The 26,830-nt window shown below is 43.7% G+C and overlaps 1 protein-coding gene across 38 annotated transcripts in view; it reads left to right on the top strand.

The window, feature by feature from the left end:
- Positions 1-26,830, top strand: part of PTPRD (protein tyrosine phosphatase receptor type D) — a 2,362,472-nt gene that overhangs the window by 2,149,113 nt on the left and 186,529 nt on the right. For 23 of the 38 annotated variants that reach the window (XM_063914017.1, XM_063914015.1, XM_063914014.1 and 20 more), the window contains 5 exons: positions 1,546-2,127; positions 4,135-4,268; positions 5,600-5,744; positions 7,997-8,302; positions 8,998-9,191. In XM_063914017.1, coding sequence (XP_063770087.1) covers positions 1,546-2,127; positions 4,135-4,268; positions 5,600-5,744; positions 7,997-8,302; positions 8,998-9,191 — 1,361 coding nt within the window. The remainder of the gene's footprint in view (positions 1-1,545; positions 2,128-4,134; positions 4,269-5,599; positions 5,745-7,996; positions 8,303-8,997; positions 9,192-26,830) is intronic. The other 15 variants (XM_063914026.1, XM_063914029.1, XM_063914030.1 and 12 more) reach the window with 2 other exon arrangements.

Raw genomic sequence — 26,830 nt, 5'->3', positions numbered from 1 at the left:
AAGCAGCCCTGGCATCATGGCATATCACTTTGCACACAACAAGAGGGGTGCAGCCACGATCATGGGGGAATGCCATGGGTCAGGGGGCCTGGCCTCAAGGCACCCTCTGTGTACCTGGCGCAGGAGGGATGGATGGAGGGCAGGAGGCCAAGCAGATAGCCGGAAAGCTGCTCTCCTCGGCCTGTGTCCTCATATAACAGTGCTGCGATTTGTACGCATGCACCTGCAAATCACATGCGCAACAACATATTGTATGTGAATAAGACCCACAATTTGAGTGAGAAAAAAGCCCATAACTTACCCCCTTCCCCCCCCCAAGAGAGGCTATTTGGCACAATTGAAGCCACAATATATAGGGACACATATGTACATATGCCATTATTATGTTACTTATACATATGCTTTAGTCAACACTGGGAGAATGATAGGAGTCACCACTGGCGTATCTATAATGGGTGCAGTGTGCGGTGCACACGCTGCACCCATTTTTTTAATATTCACCCCTCCGGAGTCCCGCGCCGATGCCACCGACGCTGTTAAAAACCCCATAAAAATGGGTCAGTGGCCATTTTCACAGAGTTTTGCGCTTGCGCAGTAGAGAAATCAATGGGACAATGTCCGCCCCACCATTTTTCTGGAGATCTACGCTTGTGCAGTAGAGTCTGAGCCCACTAGTTCTCAGACTCTACAGCGCTCCCAGCAGAGAGGAGGGGGCCTAAACAGAGGAGGCAGCACACAGGCCTCCTCATCTCTTAAAGCATCCCTGGGAGTCACATTATGCAGGGCTAATGAAAATTTTCTTCAGTTTAAAATGGATTAACTGAAATTAGTAATTGATTTAATAATGGGGAATAAACATAGTACGTGACATGTAGAAAACATTTATTGGTCCATAAGAGATATTTTTGAAAAAACCAGAAGCAAAACTTTATGCGAAATCATACAAGTAAAAATGGCAATAATGTTGCACATAATACACATAATATAGTCCCAATCTCAATATTTGCTTTTTAACAAGATAATTACTCTTGCAGAGTTGCACGTGCTGGCCACAAAAACAACCTTGCTGTGCCGCACATTGGACACTCCAATTTATATTATTTTTCTGTTCCTTCACTTATTCAGTCCTTGGAAGTTTGGTGTTTAATAAATACTGTAAGCACATAATAACTATAAATAAACTCTAGGACAATAACTTCTATTAATTAATTTAGGTTAACCCCAAACTTGCTGATTTTTTTTCACAGCCCCATAGGGTTTCATACAAAGATCAGCGAGTCTAGTGCGAGATAAGGCTGTGAGGGGGGCAAGTTCGGATGCCGTTGCCGGCATTTAGAAGCCTTTGCAACAGCAACCTGCCCCCTTCGCCCCTAATTAAATTGACCCCAAAGAATGAACTATTTTTTGTATAGCAGATAGGACTTTTATCACTGACACATTGCTTGTCATTCCAAACCGCAATGAGTTGAAATAGAAAGAATTAAGGACTACAACTTATATTTCCATGTTCAGTTAATATTCCATTTTGTCTTCTTTTAATTTAAGCCTTACCCAGACCTCCTGGAATCCCTATGGTAACAGAAAGCACTGCTACAAGTATAACATTAACCTGGGATTCCGGAAATCCTGAGCCTGTCACCTACTACATAATCCAGCACAAACCGAAGAATTCTGAAGAACAGTATAAGGAAATTGATGGTGTAGCTACAACACGATACAGTGTTGCTGGTCTTAGTCCATATTCAGAATACGAGGTCAGAGTTGTTGCTGTCAATAACATTGGGCGTGGCCCACCCAGTGAACCAGTCATGACCAGGACTTCAGAACAAGCTCCATCCAGTGCTCCGCGGAATGTGCAGGCACGCATGCTGAGCTCAACCACTATTATAGTTCAATGGGAAGAACCTGAAGAGCCCAATGGAGAGATACGGGGTTACAGAGTTTATTACACTATGGACCCAACTCAGCAAATTAATAGTTGGACAAAGTATAATGTAGCTGACAGCCAAATCACTACTATAGGAAGCTTGGTGCCTCAAAAAACATACTCAGTGAAGGTCCTGGCATTTACTTCAGTTGGAGATGGACCACTTTCTAATGAAATACAAGTCATCACTCAGACAGGAGGTATGTCTTGCCATATTTGGTAAAGGTTTAACATTTTCTTGAGCTCAATAAATCTTAAATAGATAATAGATCACTTTAATTCTACATAAAACCATAAACAATGTAACAGGATATACATTTCAGAAAAGCTTCACAATATAATTTTAGAATAAGTTTAACTTAATTCAGTAGGTTTCAATGTTTTTTCAATAACATGGTAATTTGTAGTTGATCATGTGGCACGTGTAAATCAACTGCACCTTGATTAGGAACCAGTGGTTCCCTAATAAATTTGAATAAGAAAAGTATATATTTCTCTAATCATTGCTTCATGGTTTATGTTACAGAGCTAATTATACTCTAGATGCAGCAGAACCAATCAACATTATATTTATTAAATGATTTATATATATATATATATATATATATATATATATACATATATACACTGTAAGTATGTACATATATATATATATACATCATTACAGTTAAGATAGTTTAATATTTATTTATTTATTGCATTGATTGGACCGGCTTTTAGTTGGGACCAGTTTATATTCAGTTATGTCTGCTCTATTACAAAGATGCCCAAATCTGATAGGCCAGGTACAGTAGTTGGTAAAGAAGTATACATAATACTTTTATATGTATAAAAGGTGCGTGGGGACACCCTTACTCTCATGTATATATGGTGCGTGGGGAATCCCTTACTCTCATTAGTGACCTGCCATCCATGGCATAATTACGTCATCAAGTCCTCACCCTGCCCACTACAGGGAAGTGGGCAAGATCTTAAAGGTTTCCCTGCTTTCCCAGGAGTTAGGGACAATTCCCTCAAAATTGTTCCAGACATTGGGCCAGATGTAATGAAGTCCAAATTCGGCCGGACGTGCGGGTTCCCGGCCGAACTCCGACATGTTTTTAACGCGGCAATCATTTACAAAGCATGATTTGCCTGGTACATGGGTGATGCTTTAAAAAACATCCGAGTTCAGTCAGGAGCCCGCACCTCTGGCCAACTCAGACATCATTACATCTGGTATTATTATTAACCAAGTTTTTGCACATGTAGTAGGAGTCATTTCTATTCATGTGAATTTATGTACTTATTTCCTGGCTCTTGAATGCTATGTGTTAACCCCTGTGCTATCATAATGTTATAATAAGATTTAAAACTCCTATTTTTTATTTAGTTGACAGTGTTTATAAAACTCAGATCTTTTCTTTGAACTTCCTGCATGTTCCATATCTGATATTGTTTTCATTCTTCATCATTAAATTATTTTTGAGGCACAATTCAGTTTAGGTGTGCTCAGGAGGTGAACATGCCATTATCTTTTGGAACTTGGCATGTGATACAGGAATTAGATTATTTCAATATCTATAATGCATATAGGGGGCTATTCAGTTGATATCGGATCCTTTCTGATGGAAAGGAGCCTACAGTTCAGCATTCAATTTGATGCCAAATCCGACAGATTTTGGCTGTTTCCGACAATGTCAATCCAACTTTTTTTAAAGTCAGATTAACATTGTCGAAAACGGGACTAAAACATGTCGGATTTGGCCGCAAATTCTACAAAACACATGGATATGAGGCTAATTCGCCGATCCACGTGTTTTGCGACAAGTCAGAATTGCCGACAAGTCGGAAAAACGGCAGCCTCATTGAATAGGTCGAATCATGATTCACCTAAAAAAGTCGGAAACTGCAATCTTTCCGGCTATACGGCAGTTCCGACTAGAATTGAATAGACCCCATAAGAACTGTGACTAATTGAATAATAATAATAATAATAATAATAATAATAATAATAACTAGCTGATGAGCCTTGTTTCAATGCCAATACTTTTTGGCAAATCTGCTGACCAAGACCTTTAATTGGTGTATGATGTTCACAAAACGGCATCATAGAAATACTGTGTATCACTCATAAAAGTCATCCTTCTGCTGCTATAATAATAATAATAATAATAATAATAATAATGTATGTGTTTAGGGTGGTAATCAAAATTTTCTTTTTCCAGTACCGAGTCAGCCACTTGGCTTCAAAGCAGAAGCACAGTCAGAGACAAGCATACTGCTCTCCTGGAATGCCCCGCGTTCTGACACAATATCCGGGTATGAGCTGTATTATAAAGAGGAAAATCAAGAAGAGGAGGTAATTTGTTTATTTAAACATTAGTACACTTTTCATTTTACTGTGATATAAATCCTGCTAAGCGTAAATGGGTGCATTATAAACAAAATGAAAATCACCTACAGTGTGTACTATGTGAGGCAAATTATTGCATCTGTCTATCACTCCCCTTTTCAAGTATCTCACAATCTTTCACACTGTCATCGGTAATGTTAATGATACTGCTTAGAACCGCCTGTTGTCAGAGCTGCCAGTCCTGCTCCGCTGCAGCACTGTTGATAGGTGCTTATTTTTATTTCATTGTTACTTATTGATACACTGGGCTAAAAACTGTGCTTTGTTAATGTTGTACTGCATAGCAGTGTTCCCAGTCCAGGTTTTAATGATGTCCATGCTTTAGCACGGATGGTTAAATAAAAATAACTGAGGTACTAATTAAGTCACCTGTGCTCAAGTATAGTTTTCCATAAAACTTGCATGTTAGTGTGGACCGTGTTGAGAACCCCTGCTGTGTAGTATATGATTCTGGCTTTTGGGGTGATGTGTAGTATTTATTTGGATGGATATTCTTAATACTGCAAGGCATCGTAGGGTGTAGGGAACTGTGTGTTACATGGAATTTTGAGAGATATAGGGGTCTATTTACTAAGCCTTGGATGGAGATAAAGTACAGATGGAGCCACACTCATCCAGTGCGGCTCCATCGCAGTCGTGCACTCCCGGCGTGACTAGGCGATCCGTCCGCCTAGCCCCGCCGGGAGTGCACAGAGACGCTCTCCCATACTAGTGAATGGGGCGTGTCTCCGTCAGCATCTCCGCAACAGACGCGCACATGCCCTAGACAGGGATGCTCTCCCATTCTAGTGAATTGGGCGTGTCTCCGTCACAGGCGTGCGTGCCCATCTGGACAGAGACGCTCTCACGTTAGGCGCGCCCGACTAGCCGACTAGCGTGGCTCCATCTGTACCAACCAACCAGCTCCTGTTATTTTTCAAACCCAGTTTGTGACAGGGCAGTTAGAGGCTGATTGTCTTGTACATTACCTCCGTCCACTTTATCTCCATCCAAGGCTTAGTAAATAGACCTCATAGATTCTGAAATATTTAAGAAATGTGTAGATGTTACTGGGATTCTGCAGAGTAATTAAGGAATATTAAACAATGAGATAAACAGAGCTAGTGTGAGAATTTATTTGTAAATATATTTTGGTCTGTGCATCATGCAAGTTGTGGTGAGATATCTTGTACATTCCAACGGCTCATTTCTTGCTTAGACCTACATAAATTGTATCTTAACTAAAGATTTATTTTCAAAGCTCTTGCCTCCTTATTCTTCATACCTCCTCTCTTCAGAAGTCTACTTCCTTTGATCCATGCTTGGATTATCGACTGCAAGGCCTGAAGCCAAACACTTTGTACTACTTCCGGTTGGCTGCTCGAGCTCCTCTTGGCCTTGGCGCTTCAACTGCAGAAATTTCAGCCAAAACCCTGCAGTCAAGTAGGTCTCTTTCTGCATTATTAAGTTCACTTAGACAATCCCAGATAAAACAGCATTTGAAAATGACAGAAATTTATATTTACTGTAGCTTAAGGAAGGAAGAGATCATGCTGTAGCCAGTTAAATTGTAATTATATTTTGAGGCAAAAACAAGTCATGCGTAAATGCAAAACTCATATAATTCACTGCTAATCTTTCATTCTATTTCATTTTAAAGGTAATACAGTTTGGCTAAAAGCAAATATCTAACAATTGCTTCATGCCACCACATATAGGAAACATAATAAATATGTAAACTAATGTTATGGAAGTGTTATTATGGTGAAGTGATAATGAAATTTAGAGGATCATGTTGCAAAACATGTTACATGTTGATGTGTGCATATGGTAACCCAGCTCTGAATTTGATATGCATTTGTTATTTTATTTATAATTCATATGAAAAAGAACATTAGTCACAACAAACAATTGTAAACCATAAGTATAATAAATGTTTAAGGGAACCAGACCTCTGATAGCAACCACTTAAAGGGTTTTAAGCCCACTCCCCCTTCTCTAGTATAGGAAATAGGTTGGTCTCCCACCCAGCCCCTAAACCTACCTTGTTACCTAAACCTGAGAGCTAGCTAACTACTAAATGTACTAATTTTCACAGTTCCCAAGGTGAGAAGAATAAGGGAGATCCAACTATAATAGTGGAAGGTTAATTAAAGACAAGATATAGGTATATAAGGGTAAAGACAGGGGGGAGATAAAGTCATATGGGAGGATAAAAGGGGGAGCGATAGAGGGAAACATGGTGTCAGAGAGATGGAAAGAGAGCGAGAGTTAGAGAAACAGGGAAGAGGACGGATAGAGAGCGGGGAAGGAGAGATGGAGGGGTAGGGGATGGAGACACAGTATAAAAGAGGGAACTATTGGGGGAAGAGGAGAGGGATTTAAAGATGGGAAGAAAATGGAAAAATCCCTGTGCACAACATGTTGCGGCCCAACAAATGACTAGTCCAAAATACTAATGAATATATATATAGTAATATATTAATTACACAATACAAATAGATAGAGATAGATAGATAGATAGATAGATAGATAGATAGATAGATAGATAGATAGATATCCAACTTCTACAGCGTTGTGAGAGTGGTAGCATATGCATAATATTCCAGTTTTCACTGAAAAAATTAGAACTTCTGTTTGTTTTTAAATGCCACTGTGATAAAATAGAATAACTCTACAGTGCATTCATTAATCTAAAGTGTTACTTTCAATATTATAATTTTACTTTATCTGAAGTTGGTATCTTACATATGTCTGTATTTTTAGTGTCTGCCCAAATACAAATTATTTACTTAGTTAATGTTTTGGTGATGATAATGCTAATTGTCAGAAAAATATATGTCAGTAAAATGTTTATTAGTAGGTTTCTAATTCTTTGCTAGCATATATAACTCCTTGAAATGGGAAAAAATATAATACTAATAATAATGACAACAATAATACTAATAATCTTGAGAGCTGGTATAGCAGCTGATGGTTTTTGGTAAGTACAAGTAAAAGTCCAAACCAACAATGCCGTTCTTTATTCTGGTAGGTAAAACTTTGCATTAGATTTTCATTACACAAATACGTTTGCATGCTTATCGTAGCTCCAGTTTTCAGTAATAAATTACTTTCAATTTTTTTTTGGGATTCAACAAACGTGTAGAACAATTTTCAAATCAAATTCTCTATTTATTTTCAATATAGTTTTTCCTGTTGGTTGGCACTAAAAGCATGTTTTAATACATCTTTAGTAGTCTAAAACCAATTATAAAATTGGAGCGTGCACATAGAAATAGGTAGTCATTTAATACGGACTCCCCTTGTTATCAATGAATGAAACATGCCTTAATTGCCACCAGCAATTCTAGTTATGTAAGAATGTTTAGTAGATTTTTTTTGAAGGCCAATTTTTGTACAGGTAGGTAATATTGATGTGAGGCTTCACCATCATACTGTATGTTCCCCCCCATACATTGTCTTAATTGGTCATTTTATTTAGTTTTTTTCATTACGTCTGTTCATTTTAACAAGCCAAGGTACATTTTGTTCCCTGAAATATTTTACATTTTGTTTGTCATTCAGTTGCCCTATTTAGTTATTTTTGGTTTTGTTTCTATTTGTTTTTTATTTTCCTTTCTTCCTCATTTTTTATTTTTGGATCATTCGTACCTTTACACTCCAATCTCCCTGTAATGCTTTACTGAAATCAGAGCCATCAGCTCATCCACAAGACATAAGATGTAACAGCCAAAGCTCTACCAGCATCTTGGTAAGTTGGCTACCACCACCGGAGGACAAACAGAATGGTGTTATCACAGCATATGCCATCAAATACACTGAAGTGGATGGAGAAGATAACAAGCCCCATGAAATTACGGACATTTCCTCTGATACTAGACAGTACCTTTTGGACCAACTGGAAAAATGGACTCAGTACCATATCTCTATGGTTGCTTACACTGATGTTGGACCAGGTCCTGAGAGTCCTTCAATATTGATTCGGACAGATGAAGATGGTATGTTTGCTCCTCTCGATCAATTTAAACCTATCCCTCTTTTTCAAGGCTCTATATTGCCACTGAATTCTGAAAACATTTTTTTCAGCTACTTTTTGTTTTTACTAATTTTCACACATTTTTATTCTTCAGATATTTTCTCTCTGTAGAGCTGGAAACATTTATCTTTTGTATCTGTTTCCTCTATTTTCTTCTTTTTTTTATCTTTTTCTAATTATTGTACTAATATTGGCATTTCAACTTCTTTGAAATGATCTTTTCTTTCTTCTTGAATCTTTCTTTAACATCTTTTTGCGGAAACTGATGCTCAGGTTACTTATTTTACTGTCTTGTATTTTGTGACCACTGTACTATCAGAGAACAAAAGAAGAAGGCTCTATTAATTTTTGTCAATGAAACCAATCATTTTTAAAGCATTTTGTTCTTGTCTTATTATTTGTATCAGCACAACCTTTCAACATAAGTGCTTTGAATTTTCAAAGCATTTTCCTTGGCTTTTTTACATTTTTACATGTTTTTCTCTTTCTCAGATACCCTTTTTTTCTTCCATTTTTGCATCAGTCATGTTTTTTGATCTTTTCAGTAAATAGTACAAAATAAATGTTTGGGATTTTTATTGTTTGAATCAAGCTCTTTTTATTCAGTGGGTGGGACCAGTGGCAATAATTTTGTTTTATCAAATGATGTTGTTCCAGTTCCTAGTGGTCCTCCTCGCAAAGTCGAGGTTGAGGCTTTGAGCTCGACATCTGTTAAAGTGTTCTGGCGCTCACCTGTGTCTAACAAGCAGCATGGCCAAATACGTGGCTACCAGGTGCATTATGTGAAGATGGAAAATGGAGAACCCAAAGGCCCACCCATGCTGAAGGACGTGATGCTGTCTGATGCACAGGTAAGAAGTTGTTATTTTTAAATGCATCTATAATGTTACTTTATTAACCCATTCTAAAAAAAGTCATATGGAATATAGCTATGTAATGAACACTATGAATCCAAGTATTTCATTACACAGTGACAGCAGTTTAGATAGTTAAAGTGCATTGGTGTTACATAGAGTTTTGTACAAAACAAATATCCAAGTATAAAAACAGTACACAAAAGTTCTGCAAGTCAACATATATTAAAACAGCATTATAAATTTGCTTTCAGTGAAAAACAAGGATCTTGTATCTAGAATAGTAACATTTTATTGCTGTTTATCTAAAGTGGGGTATAGTGATTGCTTACACACAGTATTATATATGTATTTTTTTAGCCTTTATAGGAAAACACAGGTTCATAATAAATACTGGACATTTCTATACAATGATTAGACTCTTAGGATTGTTGTTACAAATTAAGTTCTTCACTATCTTCTTTCATTTGCTAAATTTTAGTTTTTCATATTGGTTGGGTATGATATGCCAGTAGACGGGATGCCAGCGATCAAAAGACCGTTGTGGCATTGCGATAGTGAGAATCCCAACACTTAGCTTCTCCCAATGCCACCTTAACCCTCCCTTTCCACAGCCTAAACTTAACATTCTCCCCCCACAGCCTAACCCTATCCCTCCCCAGTGGTGCCTAAACCTAATTCCCCCTTACCGCAGCCTAAATCTAGCACTCCCGCCCCAGCAGCCTATCCCTGACCCTCCCCGGGGATGCCTAAACCTAACCCCTCTAACCGCAGCCTAACCCTTACCCTCCCTTTCTCAGAGCCTAACCCTCCCCCCGCAGTTCAAAGCTAACCTCCCTCCCATGGCTTACCTGTCCGCAGCCCCGGCAAATGCTCATTCAGGAACATACCTACGCCGGACTCCTAACACTGCTCGAAATACCATGCGGGCATCCAAACTAGGATCACAATTACGATTGTGATCCTAGTAGGGATGCCAGCACCGGCATTCCGAGCAGTGTCTGGATTCCCGCTTTTGGTATTTCGGATGACTGGATCCTGACTGCCGGGATTCTAACGAATCCCTCAAATATGGTTTCATTGATAACTCTTTAACTGACGAGTTAACACTGTCCATATTCTGTTTAACCCAGCTCTTCAAACAGTCATCTAAAACTCCATTGTACACAAAGAGAGAGACGACCAATAGAAAGAGTGCATCAGATAAAGTAATGAGCCTGAAAGAAACTTCAAGCATATAGTTTAAATAATGCTCCTTCCACCAATTGGTTGAATGACAGCTGACTGTTTTGTGTCACTGGCAAGTTAGTAAAGTTAATGTAAGATACTGGGGTATATTTATGAAAGCAAATAAAAACTTCTCTTGCTTTTTAGCTGAAAAAAAGCATGCATTTTCACTTTCCATATATATTAATTATTAATTAGAAAAGTGCAAAGAAAATGCAGTGTTCTTTACCTTTATATTGCACTTCTCATGTTCCTGCAGCAGTCAAAAGCTCACAATAGGGGTACTGCAGGTCTGCAATTTATGGAGATGAGAGATGTGGATGTCTACAGATCATCCCACATGCCAGTTTTCTCTTCATTAGGACAAATCGTTTTAGCACCGATCATCCATAACTTTAAAACCACTGAAAGGTGAAGTGAATAACATTGATTATATAATTACAATGGCACCTGTCAAGTGGTAGGATATATTAGGCAGTAAGTGAACACTTTGGTTTTGAAGTTTAAGTTTTGGAAGCAGGGAAATGGGCAAGCTTAAAGATCTGAGTGACTTTGACAAGGACCAAATTGTAATTGCTCGACAACTGGGTAAGAGCATCTATCTCTAAAATATCTTGTGGGGTGTTCCTGGTATGTAGTGGTTGATACATACCAAAAGAAGCCCAGGGAAGGACAACCATTGAATCTGCAACAAGGCTCATTGATGTGCGTGGGGAGCAATGAAGACCAAGTCATCTGGTCCTATCCTACAGAAGAGCTGCTGTAGCATAGTGGTGTAGTATTATAGTGGTTAATACCTACCAAAAGAAGTCCAGAGAAGGACAACCCTTGAATTGGCAACAGGATCACATCTGCCCAAGGCTTATTGATGTGCATGGGGAGCGACGGTTAGGTAATCAGTTCCTATCCTACAGAAGAGCTGCTGTAGCATAGCGTTGTAGTGGTTAATACCTACCAAAAGAAGTCCAAGGGAGGACAACCATTGAATCGCAACATGGTCATGGCTGCCCAAGGCTCATTGATGCGCGTGGGGAGCGAAGGCTAGGCCATTTGGTCATATGTTACAGAAGAGCTGCTGTAGCATAAATTGCTGAAAACGTTAATGCTGGCTATGATAGAAAGGTATCAGAACACACAATGCATTGCTTGGGGCGGCATAGTTGTAGACCAGTCAAAGTGCCAATGTTGACTTCTGTCCATATCCGACAGCCCCTACAATGGACATATGCATATGACCATCTCAACTGGACCATAGAGAAATTTAAAAAAGTGTCTTGGTCCGTTGAATCACATTTTCTTTAAAAACATATTGACAACTGTATGTGTGTGAGACATTTACCTGGTGAAGAGATGGCACCAGGATGCACTATTGGAAGAAGACAAGCTGGTGGAGGCAGCGTGGCATTGGGCAGTGTTCTGCTGATAAACTTTGTGTCTTGCCAGACCAAGTACACCCCTTCATGGCAACTGTGAGCCTGATTCTAAGTTCTGAATGAAGTAAAAAATAGCAAGTAACTTTGCACCTTTGTTAAACCATGTTGCACTACAGGTGGAGCAGATGTAAAATATGCAGAGAAATTTCTATTTGGGAGAGAATTGTCCAAAATTAAATCTACATTGCAGTGTAAAAATAAAACCATCTAGCCTCAATATGCCATGAGCCATAAGATGCTAGGCGTGAGTGAGTCAGCAACAAAATGCTATTTCTCTGACGTCCTAGTGGATGCTGGGAACTCCGAAAGGACCATGGGGAATAGCGGCTCGGCTCCGCAGGAGACTGGGCACAACTAAAGAAAGCTTTTAGGTCACCTGGTGTGCACTGGCTCCTCCCACTATGACCCTCCTCCAAGCCTCAGTTAGATTTTGTGCCCGGCCGAGGTTGGATGCACACTAGGGGCTCTCCTGAGCTTCTAAAAAGAAAGTATATAATTAGGTTTTTTATTTTACAGTGAGACCTGCTGGCAACAGGCTCACTGCAGCGAGGGACTAAGGGGAGAAGAAGCGAACCTACCTGCTTGCAGCTAGCTTGGGCTTCTTAGGCTACTGGACACCATTAGCTCCAGAGGGATCGACCGCATGGAACTGGCCTTGGTGTTCGGTCCCGGAGCCGCGCCGCCGTCCCCCTTACAGAGCCAGAAGCAAGAAGAGGTCCGGAAAATCGGCGGCAGAAGACATCAGTCTTCACCAAGGTAGCGCACAGCACTGCTGCTGTGCGCCATTGTTCCTCATACACACTTCACACTCCGGTCACTGAGGGTGCAGGGCGCTAGGGGGGGGCGCCCTGAGCAGCAATAAAAACACCTTGGCTGGCAAAAATACCACAATATATAGCCCTAGAGGCTATATATGTGATAATTACCCCTGCCAGAATCCATAAAAAAGCGGGAGAATAGTCAGCGAAAAAGGGGCGGAGCTATCTCCTTCAGCACACTGGCGCCATTTCTCCCTCACAGTTCCGCTGGAAGAAAGCTCCCTGGCTCTCCCCTGCAGTCTACACTACAGAAAAGGGTAAAAAAGAGAGGGGGGGCACTAAATTTAGGCGCAGTATATATAACAGCAGCTATAGGGGACATAATTCAGTTAGTCCCTGCATTATATAGCGCTCTGGTGTGTGCTGGCATACTCTCACTCTGTCTCCCCAAAGGGCTTTGGTGGGTCCTGTCCTCTGTTAGAGCATTCCCTGTGTGTGTGCGGTGTGTCGGTACGGCTGTGTCGACATGTTTGATGAGGATAATGATGTGGAGGCGGAGCAGATGCCTATAGAAGGGATGTCACCCCCTGCGGGGCAGACACCTGAGTGGATGGACTTATGGAAGGAATTGCGTGCACGTGTCAACTCCTTACACAAAAAATTTGACGACATGCCAAATGCGGGACAGCCGGCTTCTCAGCTCGTGCCTGTCCAGGCGTCTGAAAGGCCATCGGGGGCTCTAAAACGCCCGCTACCTCAGATGGCAGACGCAGATGTCGACACGGATACTGACACCAGTGTCGACGACGATGAGTCTAGTCTAATGTCCACTAAGGCCATTCGTTGCATGATTGAAGCAATGAAAGAGGTGTTACAAATTTCTGATATAAACCCAGGTACCACTAAAAAGGGTATTATGTTTGGGGAGAAAAAACTACCCGTAGTTTTTCCCCCATCAGAAGAATTAAATGAAGTGTGTGAAGAAGCGTGGGCTTTCCCTGATAAAAGATTGGTAATCTCTAAGAAGTTACTAATGGCGTTCCCTTTCCCGCCAGAGGATAGGTCACGTTGGGAGACACCCCCTAGGGTGGATAAAGCGCTCACACGTTTGTCTAAAAAGGTGGCACTACCATCTCCGGATACGGCCGCCCTCAAGGAACCTGCTGATAGAAAGCAGGAGGCGATCCTGAAGTCTGTATATACACACTCAGGCATTATACTTAGACCAGCTATTGCGTCAGCATGGATGTGCAGTTCTGCCGCTGCGTGGTCAGATTCCCTGTCAGAAAATATTGACACCCTAGACAGGGACACTATTCTGCTAACCAAAATAAGTGCATTGTCCATTTCTGCTAGGAGAGGCTTATGGACTCGCCAGTGGACAGGGGATGCAGATTCAAAAAGGCACATGGAAGTTTTGCCTTATAAGGGTGAGGAGTTATTCGGGGATGGTCTCTCGGACCTAGTTTCCACAGCAACTGCTGGAAAGTCAGCATTTTTACCCCATGTTCCCTCACAGCCTAAAAAGGCGCCGTTTTATCAGGTACAGTCCTTTTGGACTCAGAAAAACAGGCGTGGAAAAGGCGGGTCCTTTCTGTCCAGAGGCAGAGGTAGGGGAAAAAGGCTGCAACAAACAGCAGGTTCCCAGGAGCAAAAGTCCTCCCCCGCTTCTTCCAAGTCCGCCGCATGACGGTGAGGCTCCACAGGCGGAGCCAGGTACGGTGGGGGGCCGCCTCAAAAATGTCAGTGGGCTCGCTCACAGGTGGATCCCTGGATCCTGCAAATAGTATCTCAAGGGTACAAACTGGAATTCGAGGCGTCTCCACCCCACCGGTTCCTAAAATCTGCCTTGCCGACAACTCCCTCAGGCAGGGAGGCTGTGCTAGAGGCACTTCACAAGCTGTATTCCCAGCAGGTGATAGTCAAGGTGCCCCTACTTCAACAAGGACGGGGTTACTATTCCACACTGTTTGTGGTACCGAAACCGGACGGTTCGGTGAGACCCATTTTAAATTTGAAATCCTTGAACACATACATAAAAAAATTCAAGTTCAAGATGGAATCGCTCAGGGCGGTTATTGCAAGCCTGGACGAGGGGGATTACATGGTATCCCTGGACATCAAGGATGCTTACCTGCATGTCCCCATTTACTATCCTCACCAGGAGTACCTCAGATTTGTGGTACAGGATTGCCATTACCAATTCCAGACGCTGCCGTTTGGACTCTCCACGGCACCGAGGGTGTTTACAAAGGTAATGGCGGAAATGATGATACTCCTTCGAAGAAAGGGAGTTTTAATTATCCCGTACTTGGACGATCTCCTAATAAAGGTGAGGTCCAAGGAGCAGTTGTTGGTGGGAGTAGCACTATCTCAGGAGGTGCTACACCAGCACGGTTGGATTCTGAATATTCCAAAATCACAGCTGGTTCCGACGACACGTCTACTGTTCCTGGGTATGATTCTGGATACAGTCCAGAAAAAAGTGTTTCTCCCGGAGGAGAAAGCCAAGGAGCTGTCATCTCTAATCAGAGACCTCCTGAAACCGAAACAGGTATCGGTGCATCACTGCACGCGGGTCCTGGGAAAGATGGTGGCTTCTTACGAAGCAATTCCATTCGGCAGGTTCCTTGCCAGAATCTTCAGTGGGACCTGTTGGACCAATGGTCCGGATCGCATCTTCAGATGCATCGCCTAATAACCCTGTCTCCAAGAACCAGGGTGTCTCTGCTGTGGTGGCTGCAGAGTGCTCATCTTCTAGAGGGCCGCAGATTCGGCATACAGGACTGGGTTCTGGTGACCACGGATGCCAGCCTTCGAGGCTGGGGGGCAGTCACACAGGGAAGAAACTTCCAAGGACTATGGTCGAGTCAGGAGACTTCCCTACACATAAATATTCTGGAACTAAGGGCCATTTACAATGCCCTAAGTCAGTCAAAATCCCTGCTTCTACACCAGCCGGTACTGATCCAGTCAGACAACATCACGGCAGTCGCCCATGTAAATCGACAGGGCGGCACAAGAAGCAGGATGGCAATGGCAGAAGCCACAAGGATTCTCCGATGGGCGGAAAATCACGTACTAGCACTGTCAGCAGTGTTCATTCCGGGAGTGGACAACTGGGAAGCAGACTTTCTCAGCAGACACGACCTCCACCCGGGAGAGTGGGGACTTCATCCAGAAGTCTTCACGCTGATTGTAAATCGATGGGAACGGCCACAGGTGGACATGATGGCGTCCCGCCTAAACAAAAAACTAGAGAGATATTGCGCCAGGTCAAGGGACCCTCAGGCGATAGCTGTGGACGCTCTAGTGACACCGTGGGTGTACCAGTCAGTTTATGTGTTCCCTCCTCTGCCTCTCATACCAAGGGTACTGAGAATAATAAGAAAACGAGGAGTAAGAACAATACTCGTGGTTCCGGACTGGCCAAGACGAGCGTGGTACCCGGAACTTCAAGAGATGATCTCAGAGGACCCATGGCCTCTGCCGCTCAGATAGGACCTGCTGCAGCAGGGGCCCTGTCTGTTCCAAGACTTACCGCGGCTGCGTTTGACGGCATGGCGGTTGAACGCCGGATACTGAAGGAAAAGGGCATTCCGGAGGAAGTCATTCCTACGCTGATTAAAGCCAGGAAAGATGTGACTGTAAAGCATTATCACCGCATATGGCGGAAATATGTTGCTTGGTGTGAGGCCAAAAAGGCCCCAACAGAGGAATTTCAACTGGGTCGATTTCTGCATTTCCTACAAGCAGGAGTGACTATGGGCCTGAAATTAGGCTCCATTAAGGTACAGATCTCGGCTCTGTCGATTTTCTTCCAGAAAGAACTAGCTTCACTACCTGAAGTTCAGACGTTTGTGAAAGGAGTGCTGCATATTCAGCCCCCGTTTGTGCCTCCAGTGGCACCTTGGGATCTCAACGTGGTGTTGAGTTTCTTAAAATCACATTGGTTTGAGCCACTTAAAACCGTGGATCTAAAATATCTCACGTGGAAAGTGGTCATGTTACTGGCCTTGGCTTCAGCCAGGCGTGTGTCAGAATTGGCAGCTTTGTCATGTAAAAGCCCTTATCTGATTTTCCATATGGATAGGGCGGAATTGAGGACTCGTCCCCAGTTTCTCCCTAAGGTGGTATCAGCTTTTCACTTGAACCAACCTATTGTGGTGCCTGCGGCTACTAGCGACTTGGAGGATTCCAAGTTACTGGACGTAGTCAGGGCCTTGAAAATTTATGTTTCCAGGACGGCTAGAGTCATGAAAACTGACTCGCTATTTATCCTGTATGCACCCAACAAGCTGGGTGCTCCTGCTTCTAAGCAGACTATTGCTCGCTGGATTTGTAGCACAATTCAGCTGGCGCATTCTGCGGCTGGACTGCCGCATCCTAAATCAGTAAAAGCCCATTCCACAAGGAAGGTGGGCTCATCTTGGGCGGCTGCCCGAGGGGTCTCGGCTTTACAACTTTGCCGAGCTGCTACTTGGTCAGGGGGAAACACGTTTGCAAAATTCTACAAATTTGATACCCTGGCTAAGGAGGACCTTGAGTTCTCTCATTCGGTGCTACAGGGTCATCCGCACTCTCCCGCCCGTTTGGGAGCTTTGGTATAATCCCCATGGTCCTTTCGGAGTTCCCAGCATCCACTAGGACGTCAGAGAAAATAAGATTTTACTCACCGGTAAATCTATTTCTCGTAGTCCGTAGTGGATGCTGGGCGCCCGTCCCAAGTGCGGATTGTCTGCAATACTTGTACATAGTTATTGTTAACTAAAGGGTTATTGTTGAGCCATCTGTTGAGAGGCTCAGTTGTTTTCATACTGTTAAACTGGGTATAGTATCACGAGTTATACGGTGTGATTGGTGTGGCTGGTAAGAGTCTTACCCGGGATTCAAAATCCTTCCTTATTATGTCAGCTCGTCCGGGCACAGTGTCCTAACTGAGGCTTGGAGGAGGGTCATAGTGGGAGGAGCCAGTGCACACCAGGTGACCTAAAAACTTTCTTTAGTTGTGCCCAGTCTCCTGCGGAGCCGAGCCGCTATTCCCCATGGTCCTTTCGGAGTTCCCAGCATCCACTACGGACTACGAGAAATAGATTTACCAGTGAGTAAAATCTTATTTTTACAGTGTTTTCCCTAGCCTCAATATGCCATGAGCCATAAGATGCTAGGCGTGAGTGAGTCAGCAACAAAATGCTATTTTACAGTGTTTTCCTGGAAAACATATTCTTGGAAAAATAGGGGCATGCCGCATATCATTTTAATCAGCAGAGACTGCATTTCCGGGGAAGGATGTACAAAAAGATGCCGGAGTTAGTAAACACACTCACAACTAGGCGCGACTAGAAGGGCTGTTAAAAATTACAGCAGCATCTGTACATGCAAAAGCAACCTGTATAGTATTTACCCTGCATGCAATAACTGTACATATTTGCACAGGATCTGGTCATGTGACTGGCGCACAGGATCCTGACGGTCACCATGCCGACGCCGGGTTCCTGAACAATCACAATCCCTGCACACAGAATACCGACCTACAGGCACTATTCCCACTCGTGGGTGTCCACGACACCGAAAGAGTGGGACTAGAACCTGTGGCGAGCCACCGAGACCACTGCATGGCGAGCGCAGCAAGCCCGCAAGGGGCTCTGTAGCCCTCGTCCCCCTATTGGTATTCTGCTGGCAGGATCCTGGGATTGGTATGCTGGCCGCCGGGATCCCCAGCGCCAGTCTCCCAGCCCCAACCCACTTGCACTCCTTGCATTGCAACATGGTTTGTACAGGTCCACAGTTACCTGCTCTTCCTTACTTTATTCCGAGCTGAGAATCAGGCCCTGTATTTCCAGATGGTAATGGCCTCTTTCAGCAGGATAATGGAGACCATGCCTCCACAGGTCAGAGCTGTTTTGTTGGCACAAGGAAGACCTACACAATATTAGCTGGTGGTTTTAATGTTATGGCTGATTGGTGTAAAACTCTACATACATATATATATATAAGCCCCATAATAGCAGGATCACTGTGGTTTTCGAGTCTTTTCATACATTTCCATGTAAGAGAATTCTAGTGTCTCTCACTCCATGTGCATTCATTCCTGGGAGAGTCCCAGTGACACACTTGCCCAATGTGTGTTTTCATATTTCTCTTACGTTCTAGAGGATACTGGGGTCCACATTAGTACCATGGGGTATAGACGGGTCCACTAGGAGCCTTGGGCACTTTAAGAAATCAATAGTGTGCACTGGCTCCTCCCTCTATGGCCCTCCTACCAGACTCAGTTTAGAAATGCTTAGGGAAGCTCCTGAAGAGTTTTTTGCATTTATTTTTCTGTTTGATGTTATCAGGCAGGACCGATTGGCACCAGCCTGCCTGCTTCCTAGCACTTGGGGGGGGGGGGGGAAACGGCCCAACCTCCTATAGAGTTAATGGTCCCGTTCCCCACTGACAGGACATAGCTCCTGAGGGACCTATTCGCAAGCCCCACCACGGCGAGCATATAGTCCCGCGGCACGCCGCCACCCCTAACAGAGCCAGAAGTAAGAAAAGTGGTGAGTAGATGGCCGGGGTCCCGGTTAGCGAGTCGCCGGCTGTAATGGCGGCATCAGGGTATGGAATGCAGCGCTGATAAGCAGGCTGCGCTCCAGGGCTCAGGTTGACATGTGGTGAGTGTGTCCCACTGTGAGGGGCACGCTGAGCCACTAATGCAAACACACACTGGCCAAATAGCTTCACAGGGGTTCTAAACACATACCTAAATATAAAACACATACCTCAGGCCAGTATAAAAAAAAACGGGAAGCCGCATGCCATTACAGGGGCGGGGCTTCACTATGAGCGGATCCAGCAGCTCATCAGCGCCATTTTCCCTCTGCAGCTTACACTGACGGGAATCACAGGGAAGCGCAGCTCCTCCACAAAGACTCCACGTCTCCTCAGCGGGTCAAGGGGGTCTTGGTAAGGGGTGACCGTTGTAGAATACTAAACCCTATTAAGGAGCTTAGTTTGGCGACCCAGCTGAGTTTTACTTTAGCTGTAAGGGCGCGGTGTGGCAGGCTCCATCTTCTGTGTCTCCCTGCGGGCTCTGTGTGGGTTAAACTGTGTTTTCACCTTTCTGTTTGTAGGTATGTCTGTCCTTTCACATTTCTGTGTCCAGGGACTGTGTTTCCTGCACAGCAGAGTGTCTGTCCTCCCAGGGAGAATCACTACCGTGTACCCAGGATAGTACACATTCTCAGGCTAGTGGGTCAGAACCCCCATGGTTGGATTCCATTAAAGTAATAATGTCCAATATTTCTAATAAATAATCATATACTGAGAAAGAGACGCAATACTTAAGACAGTCCATGGATGACCTGATGAATAGAGATTCAGTTCCCATACCAGTGTCTCAGACCCCTGCCATTTGCCCACAAAAGCGTACTCTGGCCCAGCTCATGCAAGCTGATACTGATGACGATACATCAAACCCAGAGGAGGGCGAAGTGGACATGAGTGGGGGGAATGCTGCCCTGTCACAAGGAATACAGGTCCTGATAGAAGCTATTAGAGAAGTCCTGCACATTCCTGACAAGGTGGCGGAGGTGGATGAGGAATATTATTTTAATGTCAAAAAGAAGTCCTCAGCTTCTTTTCCAGCATCAAAGGAATTGAATGCCCTGTTTGAGGAAATTTGGGCTAATCCTGAAAAAAAGTTTCAGATCCCTAAAAGGTTAATTACATCCTTTCCATTTCCTCTGGAGGATAGAAATAAATGGGAAAACCTGCTAATTGTGCACGCATCGGTGTCTAGGTTGTCACGTAAGATAGTCTTGCCTATTCCTGGGGTAGCATCCTTAAAGAACACGGCTGACAGCAAGATTGAGACCACTCTCAAATCCCTATACACTGCTGCTGGGGTGGCCCAGAGACCCATTATTGCTTGTGCATGGATCACTAGGGCCATTGCTAAATGGTCAGGTAATCTAATTGATGGGTTAGATTCCTTACCCAGGGGGGACATAATTTTACTCCTACAGCATATTCAGGACTCTGCTAACTTTATGGTGGAGGCCATAAAGGAAATTGGTTTGCTCAACGCATGCACCACTGCCATGGCAGTGTCAGCACGTAGAGGCTTGTAGCTACGCCAGTGGACTGCGGATGCAGATTCCAGGAAAGGCGTGGAAGGCCTACCATTCACAGGTGAGGCGCTTTTTGGAGATGAACTGGATACGTGGATATCCAAGGCTACGGCAGGTAAGTCTACATACCTTCCTTCCGCAGCACCCCCAGCTAGAAAAACCTATTCTGCTCCAACTCTGCAGTCCTTTCGGACAGCAAAATTTAAAGGTAAATCCAAAGGTTCTTCTACAGCCTTCAAAGGCAATAGAGGTAAACCCAGAAGACCAGCAGCTGCAGGTTCTAAGGAACAGACCTCCGGTTCTGCTTCCTCAAAGCCTTCAGCATGACGGTGGAGCACACTGCCTGGAAGACAGGCAGGTGGGAGCCCGATTACGTTATTTCAGTCACATTTGGGCAACATCATGCCAGGATCCCTGGGTCAAAGACCTTATCACCCAGGATTACAGACTGGAGTTTCAGGAACTCCCACCTCACAGATTCTTCAAATCAGGCTTACCAGCTTCTCCAGAAGCAAGTATGACTTTACAGGCAGCAATTCAGAAACTGGTACAAACTCAGGTCATTGCCCCAGTTCCACTTCCAATACAAAACAAATGTTATTATTTCAACCTGTTTGTGGTTCCGAAACCGGATGGTTCGGTAAGGCACATTTTAAACCTCAAATCACTGAACCCATACTTAAGGGTGTTCGAGTTCAGGATGGAGTCTCTGAGAGCGGTAATCTCAGGTCTGGAGGAGGGGGAATTTCTGGTGTCTCTGGACATCAAGGATGCGTACCTTCATATTCCAATTTGGCTGCCTCATCAGGCTTATCTACGGTTTGCACTACAGGACTGTCACTAACAGTTCCAGGCCTTACCATTTGGCCTCTCCACGTCACCGAGGCTATTCACCAAGGTAATGGCAGAGATGATGTTTCTACTCCGCAAGCAAGGATTAAACAATGGCCCTCATTCCAAGTTGATAGCTCGTAGCTACTTTTAGCAGCCGTGCAAACGCATAGTCGCCGTCCATGGGGGAGTGTATTTTCGCTTTGCAAGAGTGCGAATGCCTGTGCAGCCGAGCGATACAAAAACATTTTGTGCAAAACAAGACCAGCCCTGTAGTTACTTATTCTGGGCGATGATTGCTGTGACGAAGGTCCCGGAATTGATGTCAGATACCCACCCTGCAAACGCATGGACACACCTGTGTTTTTCGAAACACTCCCAGAAAACGGTCATTTGACACGCATAAACTCCCACTTCCTGCCAATCTCCTTGCGATCGGCTGTGCGAATGGAATCGTCGCTAGAAGCCATGCAAAACAACAATGCTCTTTGTACCCATACGCCACGTGTGTGCATTGCGGCACATATGCATTCGTAGTTTTGTTGGTTTTTTAATTGATCGCTATGCAGCGAACAATGCAGCTAACGATCAACTCGGAATGAGGGCCTTAATACCGTACCTGGACGACCTGCTGATCAAAGCACCGTTTAGGGAGAGGTTGTTGGACAACATTGCCCTTTTAACCCGACTACTCCAGGATCACGGGTGGATTCTGAACCTACTAAAATCCCACCTGGAACCAACACAGAGGCTTTCGTTCCTGGGGATGATACTGGATACGGAGGAACAGAAGGTATTCCTTCCGTTGGAAAAGGCATTGGTAATCCAGACGATGGTGCGGGATGTTCTAATACCAACCCGGATATCGGTGCATCTATGCATTCACCTTCTGGGGAAGATGGTAGCCTCTTACGAGGCTCTGCAGTACAGAAGGTTTAATGTAAGGTCCTTCCAGCTGGATCTGTTGGACAAATGGTCCGGATCACATCTTCACATGCACCAGAGGATCAGTCTGTCGCCCAAAGCCAGGATTTCTCTTCTGTGGTGGCTTCAGACTTCTCACCTGACTGAGGGTCGACGGTTCGGGATTCAAAATTTGATTCTGCTAACTGCAGGCGCAAGCCTCAGAGGTTAGGGAAGTAGTCACCCAAGGGGAACAGTTCCAAGGAAAATGGTCATGTCAGGAAACCATTCTTCCAATCAACATTCTGGCGCTAAGGGCCATATACAACGCCCTTCTACAGGCGTCACATCTTCTTCAAGATCAAGTTCAGTCGGACAATGTGACGGCAGTAGCGTACATAAACCGACAGGGCGGAATGAAGAGCAGAGCAGCAGTGTCAGAGGTAACAAAGATTTTCCTCTGGGCAGAAAGACACACGGTGGCACTGTCGGCAATCTTCATTCCGGGAGTAGACAACTGGGAAGCAAGCTTTCTCAGCAGACACAACCTCCACTCGGGAGAGTGGGGCCTTCACCCGCAGGTGTTCAAGTCCTTGACATGTCACTGGGAAATTCCACAAATTGACATGATGGCCTCTCGTCTCAACAAGAAGCTAATGCGGTATTGTTGCAGGTCAATGGACCCACACACAGTGGCGGTGGATGCTCTGGTGACTCCATGGGTCTACCAGATGGTGTACGTGTTCCATTACTTCCATTGATCCCAAGAATTCTCAAAAGAATAAAAAGGGAAAAGGTTCAAGCAATTCTCTTTGCTCCGGACTGGCCAAGAATTGCCTGGTACACGGATCTACTGGAGATGCTCCTAGAGGACCCGTGGCCTCTGCCTCTTTGCGAAGATCTTCGACAACAGGGGCCATTCGTCTATCAAGACTTACCACGGCTACTTTTGACGCCATGGAGGTTGGGCATCAAATTCTAGCCCAGAAAGGGATCCCGGACAAGGTTATTCCAACCTTGATCCAGGCCAGAAAAGATCTAAACGTTACCACTGTATTTGGAAAAAATATGTCTCTTGGTGTGAAAACAGGAACTTTCCTGCAGTGGAATTTTAACTGGGACGTTTTCACCTTTTTATACAGTCAGGTGTGGATGTGGGCCTATGTTTGGGCTCCTTAAAAGTCCAGATTTCGGCTTTATCCATTTTCTTCCAGAAACAAGGTTCAAACATTTTTAAAGGGTGTTCTGCACATCCGACCGCCCTTTGTGCCTCCTAAGGCACCTTGGGATCTCAACATGGTGTTGCAGTTCCTACAGTCAGAATGTTTTGAACCTTTACAGGAGGTGGACGTAAAGTTTCTTACGGGGAAGACCGTCACACTGTTGGCCTTGGCTTCAGCAAGGCATGTGTCAGAGCTGGGGGCGCTGTCTCACAAGAGCCCCTATTTGATTTTTCATCAATTTATTCCTAAGGTAGTGTCTGTGTTTCATATCAACCAACCTATTGTGGTTCCGTTGCTTACTGTCACCTCTGCTACCTCAAAGTCCTTGGGTGTTGTGAGGGCTTTGAAGACCTATGTGAAGCGGACAGCTCGTCACAGAAAATCTGACTCTCAGTTTGTTCGCTATGATCCCAAGAAAATTGGGTGTCCTGCTTCAAAGCAGTCTATTGCTCGCTGAATCAGGCTTACTATCCAGCATGCTTATTCTACGGCAGGATTGCCGGTTCTCTAAAGTACAGGCCCACTCTACTAGGTCGGTGGGCTCCTCCTGGGCGGCTGCCCGGGGTGTCTCAGCTTTACAGCTCTGCCAAGCAGCTACTTGGTCAGGTTCGAACACATTTGCTAAGTTCTACAAGTTCAATACTTTGGCCTCTGAGGACCTTCAGTTTGGTCAATCACTTCTGCAGGAACCTCAGCACTCTCCCACCCGGGTTGGGAGCTTTGCTGCATCCCCATGGTACTAATGTGGACCCCAGTATCCTCTAGGATGTAAGAGAAAATAGGATTTTAATTACGTACCGGTAAATCCTTTTCTCGTAGTCCATAGAGGATACTGGGCGCCCGCCCAGTGCTTCGTGTTTCCTGTACTGTTACTTCGTTAAGTATTGTTGTTGGTTCAGCTGTTGCTGTTCCTGTTCAAGATTGATTAGCATGGTTTTCCTCTTGTTTGGTATGTGCTGGTTCGCATCTCACCACTATTCCGCTAAATCCTTCTCTCAAGGTATGTCCGTCTCTTTGGGCACAGTTTTTATACTGAGTCTGGTAGGAGGGGCATAGAGGAAGGATCCAGTGCACACTATTGATTTCTTAAAGTGCTCAAGGCTCCTAGTGGACCCATCTATACCCCATGGTACTAATGTGGACCCCAGTATCCTCTACGGACTACGAGAAAAGGATTTACCGGTAGGTAATTAAAATCCTATTTTTTTCGGGGAGTCACAAAGCTCCCAGACTGACATCATCTGATTATACCGTACATTTAAGTGTGTATTTTTTTCTATTCCTCAGTTCTTTGTATTTAATCATTTAATACTTAATTGTTCTATACCAGTTTGAGCTCTTTATATCATAGATTTCAGATTAGGCTTTTACTTCAGTTCCTTATTATCCCTGCTGTACTGGTGTGTAAACATGTCATTATGTAGGCATGTTATTTATGCCGACATAACAATACCATTTTGCGCAGTTTCATGCAGCTGTTTTTTTTGCCACTGACTTGAATAGGTATTTCTTATATTCTGGATTTGGGATCATCTTTTGTTAAAACATGAAATTGTATCAATGTGTATTAGACTTTCAATGCATTGTGTAAATTTATTTTAGACATATACAATAGTAAAACGACATGAGTTTGCCTAATTAGTACATTTGTGTCATGACAGCAGCCAAGATCAATACTTCCTCTTCCTGTAATGACAAAATCTTAGTTACATTTTCATATACAATACAACTAAATATGGTTTTCACTGGTGACGTGTGTCAGGGTAGGCAGGGGTTGCAAAGCCTCACCTGTCATACTCCAGTACACTCCAGTGTTTTGACTATAAAGATAATTACTATAATACAAAATATATCTACATATATAATAGCCAAATACCACTGACTGACTGACTGACTCACTCATCACAACATCTCCAGAACCATGAGGACTAGGAACTTGAAATTTGGGCAGTAGCTTTGTTTTGTGATGTAGGTACCTACTAAGAAGGGATTTCTCAAAAGTCCACCCCCAAAAGTGTCAAAAGGGGTGAAATGTGTTTTGTTTTGGGGGGTTTTGTTGTAAATTATTCATTATTTCTTGATCCAGATAAGATTTAGATTTGGTTTTTGCATGGAAATGTTAACAAATTAAGTGCCTAAGTACTGTAGGTGTTTATATTTTTAGCAGCATATTAATCTAGGTTTAAAAACAATAATTTTTTAATGATTCTTTTACCGACAATCTGTTTATTTTTGTTTTGTTGTAAATTGGAGGATTGTTAAAGGCTTCTTCAGCATCCACCCAAAACTGTATTCATTCCGAGAATTCCACTGATCCCATCAGACTACCGTTTCCAGTTCAAACGGCTGCAGTTCCCGGTAAAGGTCTGCTACGCCATGACCATAAACAAAGCTCAGTGGCAGAGTTTGAAGGTGGCTGATGTGGATCTGAGGAGTGACTGCTTCTCCCATGGCCAGTTGTATGTTACCTGTTCCAGAGTCAGCTCCTCTGACAGCCTGGCCATTCTCCAACCTGAAGGAAAGACTAAAAATGTTGTTTACCAGGAAGTCCTTCAAAATTAAAGTTACATGCACGGAAATACTTTCCGTAGCAAAGCACGGATATTCAGCTAGTAATTTATAAATAACATCTTTGTATTATTTGTATAATCTTTGTATTAGTGTAATCATTTTTATGTCAAAAATCACCACCAAACCATATATGTGTAAGTCTGGCTCTGATACTTGCCAGTGCCTTCCCACCATCGACCTCACTGCACCTCACTGATTTTCACCTTTATATGACTTTTCACCCCAGAGTTCTTAGAACTAAATGTATGATTGAATATTACCTTCATACCATAACAAGAAACTAGTGGAGAAACATACATCCACAGGTAGAAGTGCTGGGTAACAGAGTGTCACAGCCACAGTTACTTTTTACCATGCAAGCTTGCAGTTACACTGGGCCTGACTCAGAGATGTAAATAAATGCCGCCCCACCTGCGATTTAGTATGTAGCTGCTGTGTGAATATATGCAAATGTCACAGACCCCAGAATTTGTATTGAGATTACCACTGGAGGCATCTCAGATCCACAGCTTGTGTACGAAGACTCAGAGATTGGATGCATAGCAGTTGATAATAGATCTTCTGTGTAGCCTT

Source organism: Pseudophryne corroboree, chromosome 1 (assembly GCF_028390025.1).
Source record: "Pseudophryne corroboree isolate aPseCor3 chromosome 1, aPseCor3.hap2, whole genome shotgun sequence".
Taxonomy (NCBI): Eukaryota; Metazoa; Chordata; class Amphibia; order Anura; family Myobatrachidae; genus Pseudophryne; species Pseudophryne corroboree.
The sequence above is the reverse complement of the archived record's forward strand: the minus strand, read 5'-3'. Positions and strand labels throughout refer to the sequence as shown.